Here is an 18,281-nt window from a genome sequence, read left to right as displayed (position 1 = left end):
AAGGATGTCTAAATAAACGGAGATACATGTTCATAGATTGGAAGACAACGTGGTTAATAGTGGACTGAGTTATGTAAGGGACTCAGCAGTAGATATATTAGGCTTTGTGGGGCACGGAGTCTTTGTTGCAGTTACTCCACTCTGTTGTATCATGGAAACATAACACATCAGTGAATGAGTGGTGCTGTGTTCCAAAGGTATTTTATAGGAATACCTGAATTATTGTGTTTCCTATTATTGTATTTCCTAGATATTGCATTTTGTTTACAGATTGAATGTTTGTGGCAATCCGATGTCGAGCAAGTCTTGAAGTGCCACTTTTCCCAACAACTTTTGGTCACTTCATATCTCTCCTGCGTTTTGGTAATTCTCAATATTTTGAATCCTTCACCAGCAGAAAGATTACGACTCACTAAAGGCTCAGATGATGTTTAGCATTTTTTAGCAATAAAATATTTAAAATTAAGATAGGTACATTTTAATTTTTAAAGACATAATGCTGTTGCAAACTTAATAAACTAAGTATAGTGTAAACATAACTTATACAGGCATTGAGAAAGCAAAAAATGTGTGACTCGCTTTAGGGAACTATTCACTTCATTGCAGTGGTCAGGAACCAAGCCTGCGCTGTCTCCAAGGTATGCCTGCATTTACAAAACAAGTAGGGGACTGGATTTGGGTTGTGGAGTGTAGTTTGCTGATCTCTCAGTAAGTGTAGTTTGCTAATTCTCTCCAAGCTGACTTATTGATTCAGTGCAACTTCCTATCAAAATTCCAGTAGGTGTCTTTGTGGAAATTGTCAAAATTATCCTGAAATTTTTATGGAACTGCAATAGCCACAACAGGTTTGGGAAAAAAGAAAATCTGAACGATTTACAGAACTTACTATCAGGCTGCAGTAATCAAGAAAATGTGGTATATTGGCATAAGGATAGATATAGTGATACATGGAACAGAATAGAAGGTTTAAAATAGAAGGTTGCATCTGTGATCAGTTTTTACCAAAGGTGCTTAGACAATTCTCTAGATAAAGGATAGTTTTTTCAACTAATGGCATTGGAACAATTGAATGTAAAAAAGATAGATCTAAACCTTTATTTCACAAAAAATAACTCAAAATATAGACCAAAACATAAGGCTAAAGGTGTAAAACTTCTTGAAGAAAGTACAGGAGAAAAATCTTTATGACCCCTGACTAGGCAAAGATTTTTTAGGTATAACACTAAAAGTGAATGAAAGCAGATTGGTGATTCCTAGTATTGGGTGTGGATGGAGAGGTATAGACTGTGTAAAAATGTACTAGGAATTTTTGTGAAAGATGATTGAAATGTTTATCTTGATTGTGGTGGTGTTTTATGGGTGGGTACAGCTGTCAAGAGTCACGAAATTGTGTACTCTAAATGGATCTAGTTTATTTTTCATATAAATAGTAAAATCTCAGTAAAGTTGATTTAAAAGAAGAGAAAAGAATAACTTGATGTAAAGGTTAAGTAGCTGATTAGAGATAACTGAAAATGAGTATCTAGTGATCTGGAACATAGATACTCAAACAGGACAAAGAAAGAAGGAAGATGGAAAAAATGTTAGAGAAGTTAGATGCATGCATGTATGGTACAAGGAGAAGGTTCAATATTTAGTAAATGGAAATTCAAGAAGATAATAGAGAAGTTGTAAGAAAGGCAATATTGAAATAGATGATAGTGGAGACTATCATCTTCAAAATCAGAAAGTCACAAAGCCTTAGATTAAGGTATCCCAGCAAACACCACATGGGATAATGAAAAGGAAATCTTAGACATATTGAGTTCTACTATTGAACAGTAAGGCAAAGAGTTAACACAAAATTAACCAAAGAGAAAAGACAAATTACATACATGGTAAAACAAAATTAGAAGAGAAAAAACAGTTTGAATAAATTAAGCATCTGTTCATGATAAAAGCTCTTAGCAGAGTTGAATTTGAAGGGAATTTATTTAATCTAATAAAGGGTAACTGCAAAAGTAAAAATATATAAAAAAGCAAATCTTTCATTCCCTGTAAGTTCAAGAGTGAGACAAGATTTGCCCACCATCACTATGCCCAGCTGAGGAAGTCAAGAAGGGAAAATAAAAGGTATAAGGATTGAAATGAAAGAAACAAAATTGCTATTAGTTGTTGATTATATGTTTCTGTACATAGGAAACTGAAAGAATCTTGAAATTGTATGCATTTCTCTACACCAGACACAAATTTGAAGACATACAACTAAAATGCATTAAAAATACAAGGTTCCTAGGAAAAGATATGCAGGATGTTTATTGAGAGAATTTTATAACTTTATTGAAAAAAATTAAGGAAGATTTAGAAGTGGAGGGATACTATGCCCATAGACAAGGAAATCAGATATATAAAGATGTCATTGTTTCTAAATCAGTCTATACAGTCAGTGCCATCTTATTAAAACCCCAGTGGGATTTTACATGGAATTTGATAAAAGTTACATTAAAGGGTCAAAGGATCAAGGGAAACCAAGATTCTCTTGAAGAACAAGAAGGAGGGAAGAGGATATAGGAGACTTGGCCTACTAAATGCCAAGCTTATTCTAAAAGCCAGAGACTCACTGCAGCTAGACCAGTGGGACAGAATACAGACCCCAACGTGTGTGAAAACTTAATAGAATATTTGACACAAGTGGTATTGCAGGTCAGTGAAGAACCATAGCATTCTCTAGAGTAGGAAACTAGTAAGTAATCCCTAATAGTAAAAAACACTCAAAATTAATAAAACTCTAAAAGAGTTGAAAATGGTTACTCTGGGGAAGGAGAATTAGATGATAGGTCAGCAGAATACTTTCTTAGTATTAAGCTGTTATTGCTTTAAGAATGATGTTGACAGCCTTTCCTCGTTTTTTCTCCTTTTTTAAATAACAGAAATGAGCAAGGGATTTGATGGAGATAGTAGCATTATTCTATTCTGGTTAAGTATTATCTGGAGTTGCAGTCTTCCTTTTGCTATGCTTTAAGAGTACCATTAACAAAGTAAATGGTACTCAGACAAGAATGAATGAGAATAATTAATATATTTAATTTGGATAATAGAAAACTAAAGGAGAATCAGCTATCCTTCATACATTCCATAGGCTGCTGTGTGAAATAGGGAACTTGTACTGAAATCATGGTTAAAAAAAGAGGAAGTTACTGAGCAATAAATTTTCCTCAATATGAGGACGAACTTTATAGAAACTATGGATACTTCATTTTTTTGTAGAACTAGACTGGGTTTCAGATCGTACTGAGATCGCCTTAAGCTGTACAGGGTCTGGCAAGTAAAGGCTATTGCTAATGAGAAGCATAAAAGTAAGAAAGAAAAAACCCACAGAATTGGTCAACATGGCTCAGGCAGTTAAAAGCTGTCAGAGTGCCTCTGCCCTCCCAGTACAGGTGGCCCAGGTTTAATCCCTGGTCAGGGAACTAGATCCCGCATGCCACAACGAAGACTGAAGGTCTGAATGCTACAACTAAGACCTGGTGCAACCAAATAAATGAGTAAATAATCTTCAGAGAAATAAAAATAAATAGAGAAGAAAGTTGCATAAGGTTTGTGGAAAAGGAGTCTGGTAAGGGTTTTTATGCCTGGTTGAGACTGGTTAAGGTGGAAATGTATTCTAGTGAATAAATTTTAATATCAAAAGAAAGCAGTTATAAAGTTAGAATGTGCTTTTCCCCTCTGTGAAAACAATAAAGTTTTATTGAACTATTAAAAAAAAATAATTGAATCTTTTAGAAAGTATCTTTTAAATTAATAATGTGCATAAGTTTGAACAGTGAAAAAATTTAGTTAAAAATGATACTGCATCTTCTAAAAGGTTTTTTCAAATACACTTACAGTATATCAAGGGGCTTCCTCAGTGGCTCAGAGGTAAAGAATCCACCTGCAGTGCAGGAGACATAGAAGACTCAAGTTCAATCCCAAGGTTGGAAAGATCCCCTGGAGTAGGAGGTACCCACTCTTGACAGGTTCCTCTGTTCCATGGACAGAGGAACTTGACGGGCAATAGTCCATAGGGTTGGGTTGCAGAGTCAGACACAACTGAGCAGGACCACGAGCAGAGTATATTAAACAAGCTTTGGCTTATCCTCCTGGTACTGCAACCCGTGGCCAGTTTGCTAGGCCAACTCTGATTTACAGGAAAATATCAAAACTTTCATGCACAAAAGCTTTTTACAGTCTTTAAGTGGTTTTCATTTTTCATGTTAGAAATAAGTTGTCATTTGATAGTTTTATATTGTATACTTTTGATCCTTAGCTTGCTGAGTTTGAAATTATTTCACTGACTCATAAGTATAATCTTTCTTAGTATTAAGCTGTTATTGCTTGAAGAATGATATTAACAGTCTTTCCTCATTTTTTCTCCTTTGTTAAACAGCAGAAATGAGCACTATTCAGTTCCGGTTAAGCATTATCTGGAGTTGTTGCTATAGTTGCCGTAGTTCCTGTTGCTATACTTTAAGGGTACCATTGGTACTCAGACAAGAATGAATGAGATGATGTTCATGAATGTAATTAATATATTTAATTTGAATAGTAGAAAACTAAAGGAGAATCAGCTATCTTTCATACATTCCATTGGTTGCCTTGTGAAATAGGGAACTGGTACTGAAATCATGGTAAAAAAAAAAAATAGAGGAAGTTACAGAGCAATAAATATTGCTCAATACGAGGAGGAACTTTTTAGGAGCTAGTGATACCTAGCACTGCAAGAAGCTGGCTCTGAAGAACGGAGCTCATGTTTTCTGAAAGTATTTAAGGAAGGACTAGGTGTCCTCCTATTAAACTCCTGTGAGATGGTGTCTTCATTGTATGAAAATGAATCTCTAAGCTCCTTTAATAAAAGTTTTTAGGTTATTTTGTGAGATTGAGATACTGCTTAGCTTTAAAGTATTTTGTGTCTTTCAGATCAGTGAATGGAGGTTAAGCTATGTCAATAAGGAATTTGCTGTGTGCCCCTCTTACCCACCAACTGTCATAGTGCCCAAAGCCATTGACGATGATGCACTTCGGAAGGTAGCCACATTTCGCCATGGAGGCCGCTTCCCAGTTCTCAGCTATTATCATAAAAAGAATGGAATGGTAAGTGAACAGTAAATACTGCTCCGTGGTCGACTGGAAGATTTGGTTTGAGGTTCTTAGAACTGTTCACCTTTTCTGTGTACCTGTTCACTGAAGTGATTAGTCTCTCCTGCCAGGAATTTTACTTCTGTTTAAACTTTCGGGAATCAGAAGTAGAATGTTTTCTGTGATCAGGATATGACTTTGAATTCTCTCCATAGTGCTGCTTAGCCTTAGAAAAGCCCAGGCAGGTTTATCTTCAGGACTCAGGACAAAGGCAACTAATGTTATTTGATACTGAAAATGACACTCTTTGGTAGAAAATAAATTTCTCTGACTGGAATAATGGTATGACATGTTTTTTCCCACACCCCTGGCTGTGCCTTGCAGCATGTGGGGTCTCCATTCTCCCAACCAGGGATTGAATCTGCACCCTGTGCAGTGGACGCTTAGAGTCCTAGCCACTGGACTACCAGGGGAGTCCCTATGATACTTTAATTATTCTCACCTGATTTCCCTGTGTAAGGTAAATTGAGCAGACATTTTTATTTTCAAAAGGGAGACGAGTGACACATATCATTAGTCACAACTTAAGTAAATACAGGAGTCAAGCATTGAATAGGCAGGTGTTCATTGTGTATTCATTTCCTAAATATTCTCTAAATTTATTTTTCTCCTCATGTTTTTTCTCAGTCAGTAAACTCTGCTTCTCATTTTGCATCCAGTAGTAAATTAGTGAATAAGTTATAGCTATTTTCATTTTTCCCCTGAATTGTAGATATTTAGGATAAAGAGATTTTTTTTAATTACGTCACCTATCTTGCTTGCTGAGCAGTATTTCTCTTCACTAGGGTTCACCATAAAGCATTTTAACAACTCATACAAAATATATTATTGTTCAGTTATATGGTACGTGCAGTCTGAGAGTTCACCATTCTGGGTGACCTTCCTTGATTATGTTAAATTTCAAAGTAGTTAAGATAACAGTATATATTATGGGATGAGATTAAAATAATTCCAGGCTATTCACCAGGGAAGAGATCAGTATAATAGATGTTGCTTTCCCGAGAAAAGGATCAAATAAGTAAGATATTATGGAAAAACCCAAAGGAACTTTCTGACCAACCCAGTATATAGTTGTTGGTCTTTGGAGATGAGTGGTTAAGTCCTGGAATATTGAAAGAGAGCCACTGGAGAATAAAGAATAGATAATAAGTAGCTTTCAAGACATTGAAAATGATTCCCAAAGCAAGAATAATAGTGTATAACCTTTTTAATTTTACCACTGGTTCCTTTTCTCTTTATAATTCTTGATAAAATCTGCCAACCCTAAGTTTATGTAGTTGAAGCAAAAGTTTCCTGGTGTCTAGGCCATTATTATTGTCTTAATCACAGGCCTGGATCTACTGGATGATTAATTCACTGACTAAATGAACTGTAACATTTGATCTTAAAGAGGAACTATATTATGTGAAAGTATTTTGAGACAGTGGGAAGAAAAATCATGTAAGAATGCCAAGTCTTATTTTTGTTTTACTGTTTTTAAACTGTTGTTAATACATAGAAATATTTCTTTGTTTCAGGATTGAATTCATCTCTGAAATGACACACAATTGTTTTTTGAGACATTCTTAATCCAGCTTAATTCATTTCTGTTTCAGAAACTTTCAAAGCAGCTACTACTAAATTTTAGACTCTGTTGTCCTTGTAGGTTATTATGCGAAGTGGTCAGCCACTCACTGGCACAAATGGGAGAAGGTGCAAAGAAGATGAGAAACTGATAAATGCTACCCTCAGAGCAGGAAAGCGTGGCTACATCATTGATACTCGACCTCTAAATGTAGCTCAGCAGGCTAGAGCCAAAGGAGGCGGCTTTGAGCAAGAAGCTCATTATCCCCAGTGGAGGCGGATTCACAAGTCCATTGAGAGGTAAAAGATTCAGGAGATAGTAATGGACTCTTATTTGAAGCTAATTAGAGTGGGTGAGCCCCTAGCAGTTGGAAGATCACAAGTTTTCAAAGGAACCATCATATTAGCTTGAGTCAAAAATTGGCTGGGTATCTTGCCCTTGTGTTTCATAAGATAAGCAGAAAACTCATGGTAGATGCTCACAAGTGAGTTTTAATCAAACAGCATTTTTTTCTCTCTTAGCTCTGAAATTTCATCACCATGAGATCTCCTCTACTTTAGATCAGCAGTCACCAAACTTACTGAAGAGAGATGCTACAGACAACTACATTTTCCTAAATCAAAAATACTTAGACATTTAATTTCCCCCATACCCACTTAACTTCTACACCTTGTTTCCTCCACCTGTATCATCTCATTTATGCTTGCAGTTAATGGTTTATAATTGCTTCTGGGAGGGTGAGGGGGTGGGAGTTGGAACTAATGAAATAATGCGATCTGAGCTGGCCTTGGGTTCTCTGCTGACAGTATAGGTGTCCAGAGTGAGCCAATGGGAGCAGGGTGCAGATGTCAGGGGCGCTGTCTGTGACTGGTCACAAAGTGCAGGGCTCTGACCCTCTCCCCAGTCAGATAATTTTAAATATTAGTTTTCCAATCCTTAACACTATAAGTTATTACATAGCAAGGTAAATATTTTGGGAGTATTTTGAGCTGCTCTTGCTCTTGGATATATTGGAGGCTGAGTTTTTTATTTGGTTTCTTCCATCATTGTTCTGTCTTCTGTTATCTTTTCTTCTTCTTTACTTTTTCTTATTTCTCAAAGGTATCACATTCTTCAGGAGAGCTTAATCAAACTCGTGGAATCTTGTAATGACCAAACACAAAACATAGACCGATGGCTCAGTAAATTGGAGGCTTCCAACTGGCTGACTCACATCAAAGAGATTCTGACAACTGCCTGTCTGGCTGCGCAGTGTCTTGACAGGTAAATGAGTATCAGGGTTCTGGAGTGGGGAGCTCCTGCCAACTAGACTTGCTTCCATCCAGACCTGTGCTTACGTATCGGGCTACCATTTGTGTCTGTTCTGTAACTTATGTTCGTTGTTGTTGTTTAGTCGCTAAAGTCATGTCCGATCCTTTACAACCCCATGGACTGTAGCATGCCAGAGTCCTCTGTCGGTGGGATTCCCCAGGCAAGAATACTGCGGTGGGTTGCCATTTCCTTCTGCAGGGGATCTTCCCGACCCAAGGATCAAACCTGCATCTCCTGCCTTGGCAGGCAGATTCTTTACCACTGAACCACCAGGGAAGCCCATCTTATGGTCACCTTATTTTATAAGATAGTCAATGCCATTCAGTATCTGTGAAGTGTACGTGAAGAATCTGACATTTAATTGTTAATGCTTGTTAAATTAATGTGAACATAATGTACATACACATGTCATCCATGACACAGATGTTTTAAGTACTCAAGGACCTAACAAATCCTTAAGTTGTGAATCTAACAATTTCTGTTTTCTTAAACTGAAAAATAATGAAGTTTCAGAGAGTTCTTGCCCTATGAAATTTGAGACTTACTATACTTTCATATTTTCTCCAAGGGAAGCTCTCTTCATGTACCTTATTTAGGTCTGAACCTACCAGACAGAGCAGAATGCAAAAGGCTTTCAACTGTTACTCTCAAGAAATGTTTATTATTAACAGTCAGTTGACAGTGTTGGGAGTGTCCCATTTGTTCTCTGGATTTTCCTTACAGGGAAGGAGCATCCATACTGATCCATGGAACAGAAGGAACTGATTCCACACTCCAGGTTACCTCCCTGGCCCAGATCATCTTGGAACCAAGAAGCAGGACCATTCGTGGCTTTGAGGCCTTAATAGAAAGAGAGTGGCTGCAGGTGAGAAAAGCTGTTTTGTCCACAGAGGAACTGCTCATAATTGATGTTTGATCCTGGTTTGTGGGAATGGATATATGAAATTTTGATTGATTCAGATGTTTACTTTTCTGGAGGACAGTTCATTTATCTTCCTCTTAGTAAATGTGATCTTTACTGCCTCTCCATTTTTGTCTCCCTCTTTGCGTGCATTGTTCATTTGGCACATTATTCCCCTAACAAATGCTTGTTAGTTGTCTGTTGTTACCTACAGGGAAACACAAAGAGTGTAAAGCATGGTCTTGTCTCACAGAGCTTAGTCTTGTTAGAGGTAAAAGACATGAACAAGCGTGTGAGGAGGAGTGGGGACTTGTAAGTAGGAAGCGCGTGCTTCAGCGCTTCTGTCTTCTCACCTGGCTCCATCCTGACTTCTTCCCCAGCCAGGATGAAGTCCTTCTCATCCTGTAAGATCCAGCTCCATGACGCTTTCATGAAGTTTTGGGGACCTTAACTTCCTCCACAGATAAAATTGATCCATTTTTGTCACACTTTGTTTCCCGAACTAGACCCAAATATAGTGACTTCTCTGAGTTCAGAGAACCTTGCCAAGTTCAGCTGTTTACTCCTTGGACACAGCACAGTGCTGGCCTATGAAGTGCTGAAGGGCAGCTAAAATAAAGGTCTCGTAAAATAGATGGAAATCCTCCAAGCTAGAGATTAATTCAAATGTTTGTGCACTGTGTCACTTAGTATATAATTGTGATTGAAAGCAAATGTTTAGATATAACTTGAAAGTAGAATTATCTCTCTTCTAGCCCGTCCAGTTACAATTCAGATTTATTATGTGTTAATGCTGTTATGTTTACCACGTCTACCCACCCTGACAGCGGTCCTTTAACTCGGACCATCCTAAGTATTTGGAGATCTTATACAGCTACATTCCTTGTGAGCATAGCAAACAAATGCGTATGATTTGTGTGTGTGCTCAGCCATGTCTGACTGTGATCCCATGGACTGTAGCCCACTTGCCAGGCTTGTCTGTCTACGGGATTTCCCAGGAAATAATATAGGAGTGGGTTGCCATTAAAGATCCAAAGATAAAACAAGTCTGAAATACCTAGAAGGATGTGATCGTGGGGATAACGTCAATACCCAGGTTCTGGGTAGGCCAGAGAGCCAAATGATTTGAAAATTTCCTTTGGACAGTAGATGACAGACTCTGCAGTTCTTTTGGTGAGGAGAGGGAAACTAAGGAGAGCTTTGTTTCTAATATAAAAGTATTCCTATAGATGTCTTCATGACAGTAACTTCTTTTCATATGTTCAGTTCAGTTCAGTCGCTCAGTTGTGTCCAACTCTTTGCAACCCCATGGACTGCAGCACGCCAGGCCTCCCTGTCCATCGCCAACTGCCAGAGTTTACTCAAACTCATGTCCATTGAGTCGGTGATGCCATCCAACCATCTCATCCTCTGTTGGCCCCTTCTCCTCCTGCCTTCAATCCTTCCCAGCATCAGGGTCTTTTCAAATGAGTCAGTTCTTCGCATCAGGTGGTCAAAGTATTGGAGTTTTCAGCTTCAGCATCGGTCCCTCAAATGAACACCCAGAACTGATCTCCTTTAGGATGGACTGGTTGGATCTCCTTGCAGTGCAAGGGACTCTCAAGAGTCTTCTCCAACACCACCGTTCAAAAGCATCAATTCTTCAACATACATGACTACTGAGAAAACCATAGCTTTGACTAGATGGACCTTTGTTGGCAAAGTAATGTCTCTGCTTTTTATCATGCTGTCTAGGCTGGTCATAACTTTTCTTCCAAGGAGCAAGCATCTTTTAATTTCATGGCTGCAGTCACCATCTACAGTAATTTTGGAGCCCCAAAAAATAAAGTCTGTCATGGTTTCCACTGTTTCCCCATCTATTTGCCATGAAGTGATGGGACCAGATGCCATGATCTTAGTTTTCTGAAGACTTATTAATATCAGGAGTGGCCTGATGAAATCTGTCTATGAGAACCCTGTATTTATCTCCACGTAGTGGTGAGGCTTATGGAGCTTACTCCAGGCTACAGCACTCTGGCTGGATAGAAGAGGAGAGCTGACCTTTGTTTTGTACCTGCAGAACTTAACGTTCTTTGACTTTGCTCCAGATTTCACCAACCTAGAAAGATTTATATTATGTTTATTATTACTGAAGTCCATTATTCTATTTGATATTCCAAGAACAACCACAGATCTTATGGCTAACTGTGTAGCCTTGTTAAGTTCTGGGATGGCCAAAAAGTTCGAGTTTTCCCACTTTTTGGTCAGCCTGATATTTGGAAATCTTGTCTTTTTCCTTAGTTGAAGATTGTCTTAAACTAAGAAATCATTAAAGAGCAGTCACCCAAATTATATGATGTTCTATGTAATAGTTTTGTTGTAACTGTGTGAAATTTGTTAATAACGTGCCATAATGTGGTCTCACTAGGATATGACTGCTGCGTTTCCACCTTTTCTCTTAGGCTGGTCACCCGTTCCAGCAGCGCTGCGCACAGTCAGCCTACTGTAATAGCAAGCAGAAGTGGGAGTCACCCGTGTTTCTTCTCTTCTTGGACTGTGTGTGGCAGATACTTCGTCAGTTCCCTTGTTCTTTTGAATTTAATGAGAATTTCCTGATCATGCTCTTTGAGCATGCTTACGCCTCACAGTTTGGAACATTTCTGGGCAACAATGAAAATGAAAGGTGGGTGCACTGCTCATGTAGGGGCCATTTTCAGTTGTTTTGGTTATTTCCTAAGAGAGACAAGGATTTGCTTCTATGTTAAAGTTATCAATATTTAAAAGATGTTGGTGGTTACAATTAGTATAACTGAGAGTCCTTCTGTATGAGTCCAGATGCTACATGTTTATTATGAGCCTGTCACATGCTAGATAAGAGCATATCCTAGATTTTGTTCTGTTAGATTAAAATGAGTCCATACACTGATTAAAAAGCTTTGAGTAAATTAAGCAACCATTAAAATGTTACTTTCCTTTTATAAGAACATAGTATCTGACACCTGTAAGAAGCTTAAACCTGTAATCTAATTCTACCTTCCATGCAGTTTTGTAGTGTAAAAAGGTCCATAGAAGTTAATGCTTGTCCAGGGACACCCAGCCAGTTGGTCACCAGAAGTTTGGCTACAGCACAGGTCTTCCTGCTCCTGTTCTCGATTGTATCTCTTGTACCAAGAAACTGTCCTCAGGCCCAGAGTGCCAGTCTCACTTCATAACCCAGACGCCATCAAGTGAATAGGTTTAATTAGAAGATTCATATCAGAATGATCATTAAAAGATGCTTAACTGATCATCTCATTTGGGTACAATCTAAGGGCTTCCTCTGGGTGAGAGACAGGATTTGTCTCTTGACTGGTAGCTGGCATCGTGTAGTTGAATAATAAACGTAAACAATTAACAGTCTTCACAAAAGAATGGAATCACTGAATCTTTACCAGTTTAAAATTCAAGCAATACATTTTTTTTTTTTACTTTAAAGCTGAATTGGCAAATATTTCAACATTAGATTTTCTTATAGATTCTCGTAGGGAAAAATTGAGAACTATTTGCTCTAGAAAATTCTGTCACCATAGTTTTCTCATTGTGTTTTGGCTATAGTTAACTGCAGCCACACAGTTCACATGATCAGTTTGACTAATTGGTGTGTTTATATTTTATACTGTTCTGTATCCCAAGGGTATTTGCTGTGAGTGTTTTCTTTGATGATAGTATGGAGTTGAGATAGGATTAACTTGTTCAAGTTGAAATGTCTTACTGTACTGCTTGTCGCACCACAGGCCAATAAATTGAGACAGGTTGTCAGGGCAAAGAATAGCAACTGAATTAGGAAAGCCAACAGATCAGGAAGATGGTGTATTAGTGTCCCAAAGAAGTGTCTTGCCTGGATTTGGATGCTAGGTACTTTTATAAAACAAAGAGGGGGAGGAGGTAAGGAGGTAAAGTTTAAAAAAGTAAGTTGTTTGAAATATTTCCTGGTTCCAGCCAGATTTGGGAGGGGATGTGTTAACTTCTTTTCTGCAGCGATTCATTGGTGGGCCTGGTAAGGATGTTTCCTGTGAGCAAAACAAATAAATTTTAGCTTAGCATTCAGACATGGAGGCAGAGTTCCCAGAGATGGGCCATTATGTATACCTCAAGCTATAAGCAACATCCTTTTAGTGATTAACTTGTAGCAAAAGGAATAGAATACAAAAGTTAAAGTAAAAGAAACAGATCCAATATGGAGTCAGATATATTTACTTGCTATAGGTCTGTTGAGATTTTCTGTTTCTTCAATTCAGGTAATTGTTGACAGTTAAAAATGCTGACAAATATTTCAGTTTGACAACATTTTGTTCCTCTGCTAAAAATCTTGTGTTCTGCCTTCCAACGTACAGAGAAAAGAAATGGTCCTATCAGAAGGAGCATTTAATAGTGGTTGTCATAAATTAATTGGTTTAACGGCCATTTTCCTTCTTGATCAGATGTAAGTTGAAGCTGCAGCAGAAAACGATGTCTCTGTGGTCGTGGGTCAACCGGCCCAGTGAACTGAGTAAGTTCACCAACCCGCTCTTTGAAGCCAACAATCTTGTCATCTGGCCTTCTGTTGCTCCACAGAGTCTTCAGCTCTGGGAGGGTAAGTCATGCATCCTTTGCAAACCCTTTATTGATAGTCTACGATGTTCTCTTGACTGCCTGTGGGTACACAAGTACATGGATACTGCTGTTTATATCATATTTTCTCAAGATCAGAAGGTACATTACTTCTTTTTATTGTGATAGAAACACAAAATTTACCAACGTAATACTTAATTGTACACAGAGATGGTCAAGTATATCACATTGTTGTGAAACAGGTACAGAACTTTTCTTCTTGCAACTTGACGACTCTGTACCCATTGAACAGAAGGGTGCAGAGCTTCTCAGTGTTCCTGTCCAGCCCCAGGCAACCACCTCATCTAAGTGGCACCATACAGTATTTGTCCTTTTGTGACTGCGTTATTTCACTGAACATAATTGTGCTCAAGGCTTATCCATGCAGTAGTGTGTGATGGGATTTCCTTTTTAAGGCTGAGTAATTTTTCATTGTGTCCAACTCTGTGCGACCCCATAGACAGCAGCCCACCAGGCTCCGCCGTCCCTGGGATTCTCCAGGTAAGAATACTGGAGTTGGTTGCCATTTCCTTCTCCAGTGCATGAAAGGGAAGAGTGAAAGTGAAGTCACTCTGTCGTGTCCGACTCTTAGCGACCCCGTGGACTGTAGCCTACCAGGCTCCTCCGTCCATGGAATTTTCCAGGCAAGAGTACTGGAGTGGGGTGCCATTGATTGTGTGTATACATTTTGCTTATTCATTCATATGTCAAAGGACACCTGGGTTGCCTCTGCCTTTTGGCACACAGGCATGCAAATATCTCTTCAGGACCCTGCTTTTGATGCTGGAATTGCTGGATCATATAGTAATTCTATGTTCAAAGTTTTGAAGAACAGCCATACTGTTTTCCATAACAGTTGTACCATTTTACAACCCCATCAGCAGTGGGCAAGGGTGACAGTTTCTTTACATCTTCGTCAATACTTATTTCCTGTTTTTCCCCCCATCTTTGATAGGTCATCCTAATGGGAGTGAGGGAAAGTACATTACTTTTTGTGTAAGAAAGTGATAGATAGTTGGGACAGGAATAAATTGTAAGCTCTTAGGAAATGGTTTCTGTTCCCTTTATTAGCTAGTCTTTAGGATAGATTCTTCTGTTAAATGCTGTTGAAGGGTTAATGAGCTAGTCCATTTTAGTAGATTCCATAAAATGTACATAATGTCATCCATCAAGGTGGTAATGCACATGTGTTGTTTAAGTGAAACAATAATCCAGACCTGATTTGCATATCTAAGGAAGAGTTTTTACCTGCATTGCTTTCAGATTCTGAAGCTTATCTCCTTAAATACTCAATGCAGTCAGTTCAGTCGCTCAGTCATGTCTGACTGTTTGCAACCCCATGGACTGCAGCAGGCCAGGCTTCCCTGTCTATCACCAGCTCCTGGAGCTTGCTCAAACTCATGTCCATTGAGTCAGTGATGCCATCCAACCATCTCATCCTCTGTTGCCCCTTCTCCTCCTGCCTTCAATCTTTCCCAGCATCAGTCTTTTCCAATGAGTCAGTTCTTTGCATCACTTAAATACTAAAGCGTGTTTTTTAAAAAATTACCAAAAACCTATCTAAATTATATTATCTATTCATTACACAAAGGGTGTAACATACCATTTAATTTCTTTTTAATCAATTTGAAGGTGGTAAGTACATTTTTAGTCATCTTTATGTTAAACAACAAGGGCATACACACAGGAATGGCAGCTGTTTGGTAAACTGAAGTACCGTTATTTCACTGTGCTCTCCTGTGTGAGACTGTCAAGGGCAAGTCTTTTGTGGAAACTGTCTGCCCATTGTATGTGTGAGGGTGTCTCAGGTTGCTTTCCTTTCTGGGTTTGACACGGAGCCTATTTCTGTCACTTCTCTGGCTGTCAGCTCTCGTGGCTTGTTCCGCGTGGGATATCTGTCATTAGCTGCCTCCTCCCCCCTCAGCTTATGCTTCTGATCTATCAGTCGAGGTGTCCCCTGTTTAGCACTGTGGGAAAGTGGCCTCAACCTTAGAGTCTCCCGGGGCTCTGAGCCTCAGCTCAGTGTTTCTCTTTACTTGTGTAGTCAGTCACAGGTGAGGGGAGAAGTGACCGCTTTTAAAGGAGAGATAACAGTTATACTTCTTGTTCAGGAATCCTGGGACAGTTTACCTAAAAGCCACTGTCATGTTTAATAACAAAAATGAGAAACTAGTTATTTGGGAGGAAAGGCAAACTTGAGAGCCAGATGGCTCCTGAAGCACAATTTAACTAGTTTTTACAAAACCTCATTGAAAGTTCAGGGATTAAGTGATAGAAGAAAAATTTTTTATATGGATGCGTTCCTGCTACTCCATTAAGGACGAGATTTCCTTGTATGTTTAGTGCCTCCTTAACTTAGAACTGGATGAAATTCTAAGTTGGATAAAAATATTCTCATGGTAAGTATATAGATTGTAGAATGACACCATTGTGGCCTTAAAATGTCTCTCTGCTGTTTATATCTGCACCGAAGTTAACCATTAAAAGTAAGTAGTAATTCCTGTATTGAAGAACAGGATTTTAAAAATACACTTAATAGAAAAATCAACAAGGTCAGTCTTTAGTCTGTGTTTCTATCTTCCTTCTTTGATAAGAATGTAAGTAGTATTCGGACACATACAGAAGGATTCTCTAGGGTGCATGGCAGTTTGGTTTATGGAAAGTGTTCTAATAACTCATAAAATCTTTGTGAACTTACCAGCTAATGGTAAGTTGCTACTGGTACATGCATGCTGCAGTCTGGAAGTATTTGTACCTCCTGACTTGAATATCTTTAAGCCATCACTTTGAGCTGATATCATTAACATATATGTATGTCAGGAGAAAATGTCTTTTTATCTATAATAAAAGGCTAACTAATGTTATCTGGGGGAAGAAGCAGTTGCCTACAGAATTGGAAGACGGTCTGTTAAGAAACAGAGAGGGAGAGAGAGTGCTAAAGTACCGGCTTTTTAAACAATTTGTGTGATTCTGCTTTTGCTCTAACTACCACTTTCCCACTGAAAATGATTTCACACCTATAGGAGGTCTTACAGGTCTGGATAAAGTTCTGTAATTGTTTTAAAAAAGGATATTTGTATTGTGAAACTGTGAAGTTTATGGCATTGTAAATGATTAGTTTGTATTCCTGAATATAATCAGAACTGCATTTTGATCTATTTCATTGTGTTACGGGGTTTTTTGAATAACAAGCATGTACATAGTGACTTCTTGTACACTCTTCAGCTGTACTCTTTCTGTACCTCAGATTGCTGTACATTTTAGAGTATAATAAAAAACAGATGTGAATTGTGATGAAAGAAAAGGGTTATAATACATGGGATTATGTATTAACCACAACAAGTATAATGCTAATCCATGGTGTGCATCTTTTTCCCTTCTGTTCTTCTTTCGTGGATTCAATAGGTATTTTTTTACGCTGGAACAGATCCTCCAAGTATTTGGATGAAGCATATGAAGAAATGGTTAACATCATAGAATACAACAAGGAATTACAAGCAAAAGTAAATCTACTTAGGAGGCAGTTGGCAGAACTGGAGACTGGGGATGGGGTGCAGGAGAGCCCCTGAACCCTACCCACTGCAGCCCTTGCAGGACCGTGCAGACTGTAGCCCACCTCTGTCTCCTCTGCCCTCAGTTCACCGTCACACGTTCAGCCTTGAATATAAGGCTTTAGAAGTGAGAACCTTCTAATGTAATGGACTCCTCAATACTTCATGGATGAAACTTCCTATAATTACTCATGTTACACGTGGCCTGTTGGGGCTCTTCACTTTGGGAGCAGGAAGGAGGTGCTAGTCATTTTATGTGAAACAGGTGGCCTATTTAATGCCATTTGTGTTATACACCATTTCATTGTAAGCTTTTCTCTGCATCTGCTTTGCAAACAGTGCTCCAGACCAGTCAAGGATATGACTGATCTCATTAGGGAATATTTGTTAGTTTAAAAAAGGATCAGACTTTTTAAGCACTCCAAATATAGAAATATTTTTCAAACCTGAAATTGCTGGTAAACCAAGACTTTTGTGTTTAACACGCTATTTCCAATATCTTTGCCACATAAAATAGCCCTTCTTTTAAAACAGTTTTGGACTGACAAGAGCTGAATTCGTCTCCTCATTCTGGTTTGTCAAGAAAGCAAAAGCTGAATATTTATTCAAGGTAAATTATTTTTACAAGGGCAACAGCTAAAGTCCTCTGGTATTTACATTAAGAAGAAGTAAATTTATTTTAACCGTAGACACTAAAAGCATGTGCAGTTTAGAAATAAAGGAGAAATTTGTTACTGATAAGGTGTCAGTAGTGTCGAATTGGTTCTTCAGGGTTTTGGTCATACATTTTAAATGTATCAAATGCTGGATGTAACATTAAACCATCATTTAGAATAGATGTTAATTTGTTATAATTAAGCTACAAATATGGTTACTTTAAACCAGAGATGCACTGCCCTTGTCTGAAGTTCTTATTGCACTGGTTTATGTACAGAAGTGTGTGCTTAATTGTTTTGTTTTTAAATATTATAAGTTTACTAATACTAAGCTTAAGATTTTCTTACTCCCTTGAGCCTTTTGAAAATTTATGTTGACTCTGCTGGTTTGTCCATTAGGCAAATATAATTTAAGTGGAGGTTTATGAACATGATGCAGGTATGTTTTAAACTTCAGAAGCCAATTTGAAATGTTTTCAGTGTTAAGAAACCGTGATGACTTTATGCTATAGGCTGGATTTTGCCTGCGACTCTTA

General features: G+C 38.3%; 1 protein-coding gene across 3 annotated transcripts in view; it reads left to right on the top strand.

Annotated features, from left to right (window-relative positions):
• Positions 1–17,827, top strand: part of MTMR9 (myotubularin related protein 9) — a 73,731-nt gene extending 55,904 nt beyond the window's left edge. For all 3 annotated transcript variants that reach the window (XM_081495610.1, XM_081495599.1, XM_081495603.1), the window contains exons 6-12: positions 4,936–5,109; positions 6,800–7,017; positions 7,820–7,981; positions 8,753–8,894; positions 11,372–11,592; positions 13,370–13,521; positions 16,944–17,827. In XM_081495610.1, the coding sequence (XP_081351736.1) occupies positions 4,936–5,109; positions 6,800–7,017; positions 7,820–7,981; positions 8,753–8,894; positions 11,372–11,592; positions 13,370–13,521; positions 16,944–17,107 (1,233 nt within the window). In that variant the 3' untranslated portion in view covers positions 17,108–17,827. The remainder of the gene's footprint in view (positions 1–4,935; positions 5,110–6,799; positions 7,018–7,819; positions 7,982–8,752; positions 8,895–11,371; positions 11,593–13,369; positions 13,522–16,943) is intronic.
• The last annotated feature ends 454 nt before the right edge of the window (positions 17,828–18,281 follow it).

Source organism: Giraffa tippelskirchi, chromosome 1, assembly GCF_054371585.1.
Source record: "Giraffa tippelskirchi isolate mGirTip1 chromosome 1, T2T-mGirTip1v1.2.pri, whole genome shotgun sequence".
NCBI lineage: Eukaryota > Metazoa > Chordata > Mammalia > Artiodactyla > Giraffidae > Giraffa > Giraffa tippelskirchi.
The sequence above is the reverse complement of the archived record's forward strand: the minus strand, read 5'-3'. Positions and strand labels throughout refer to the sequence as shown.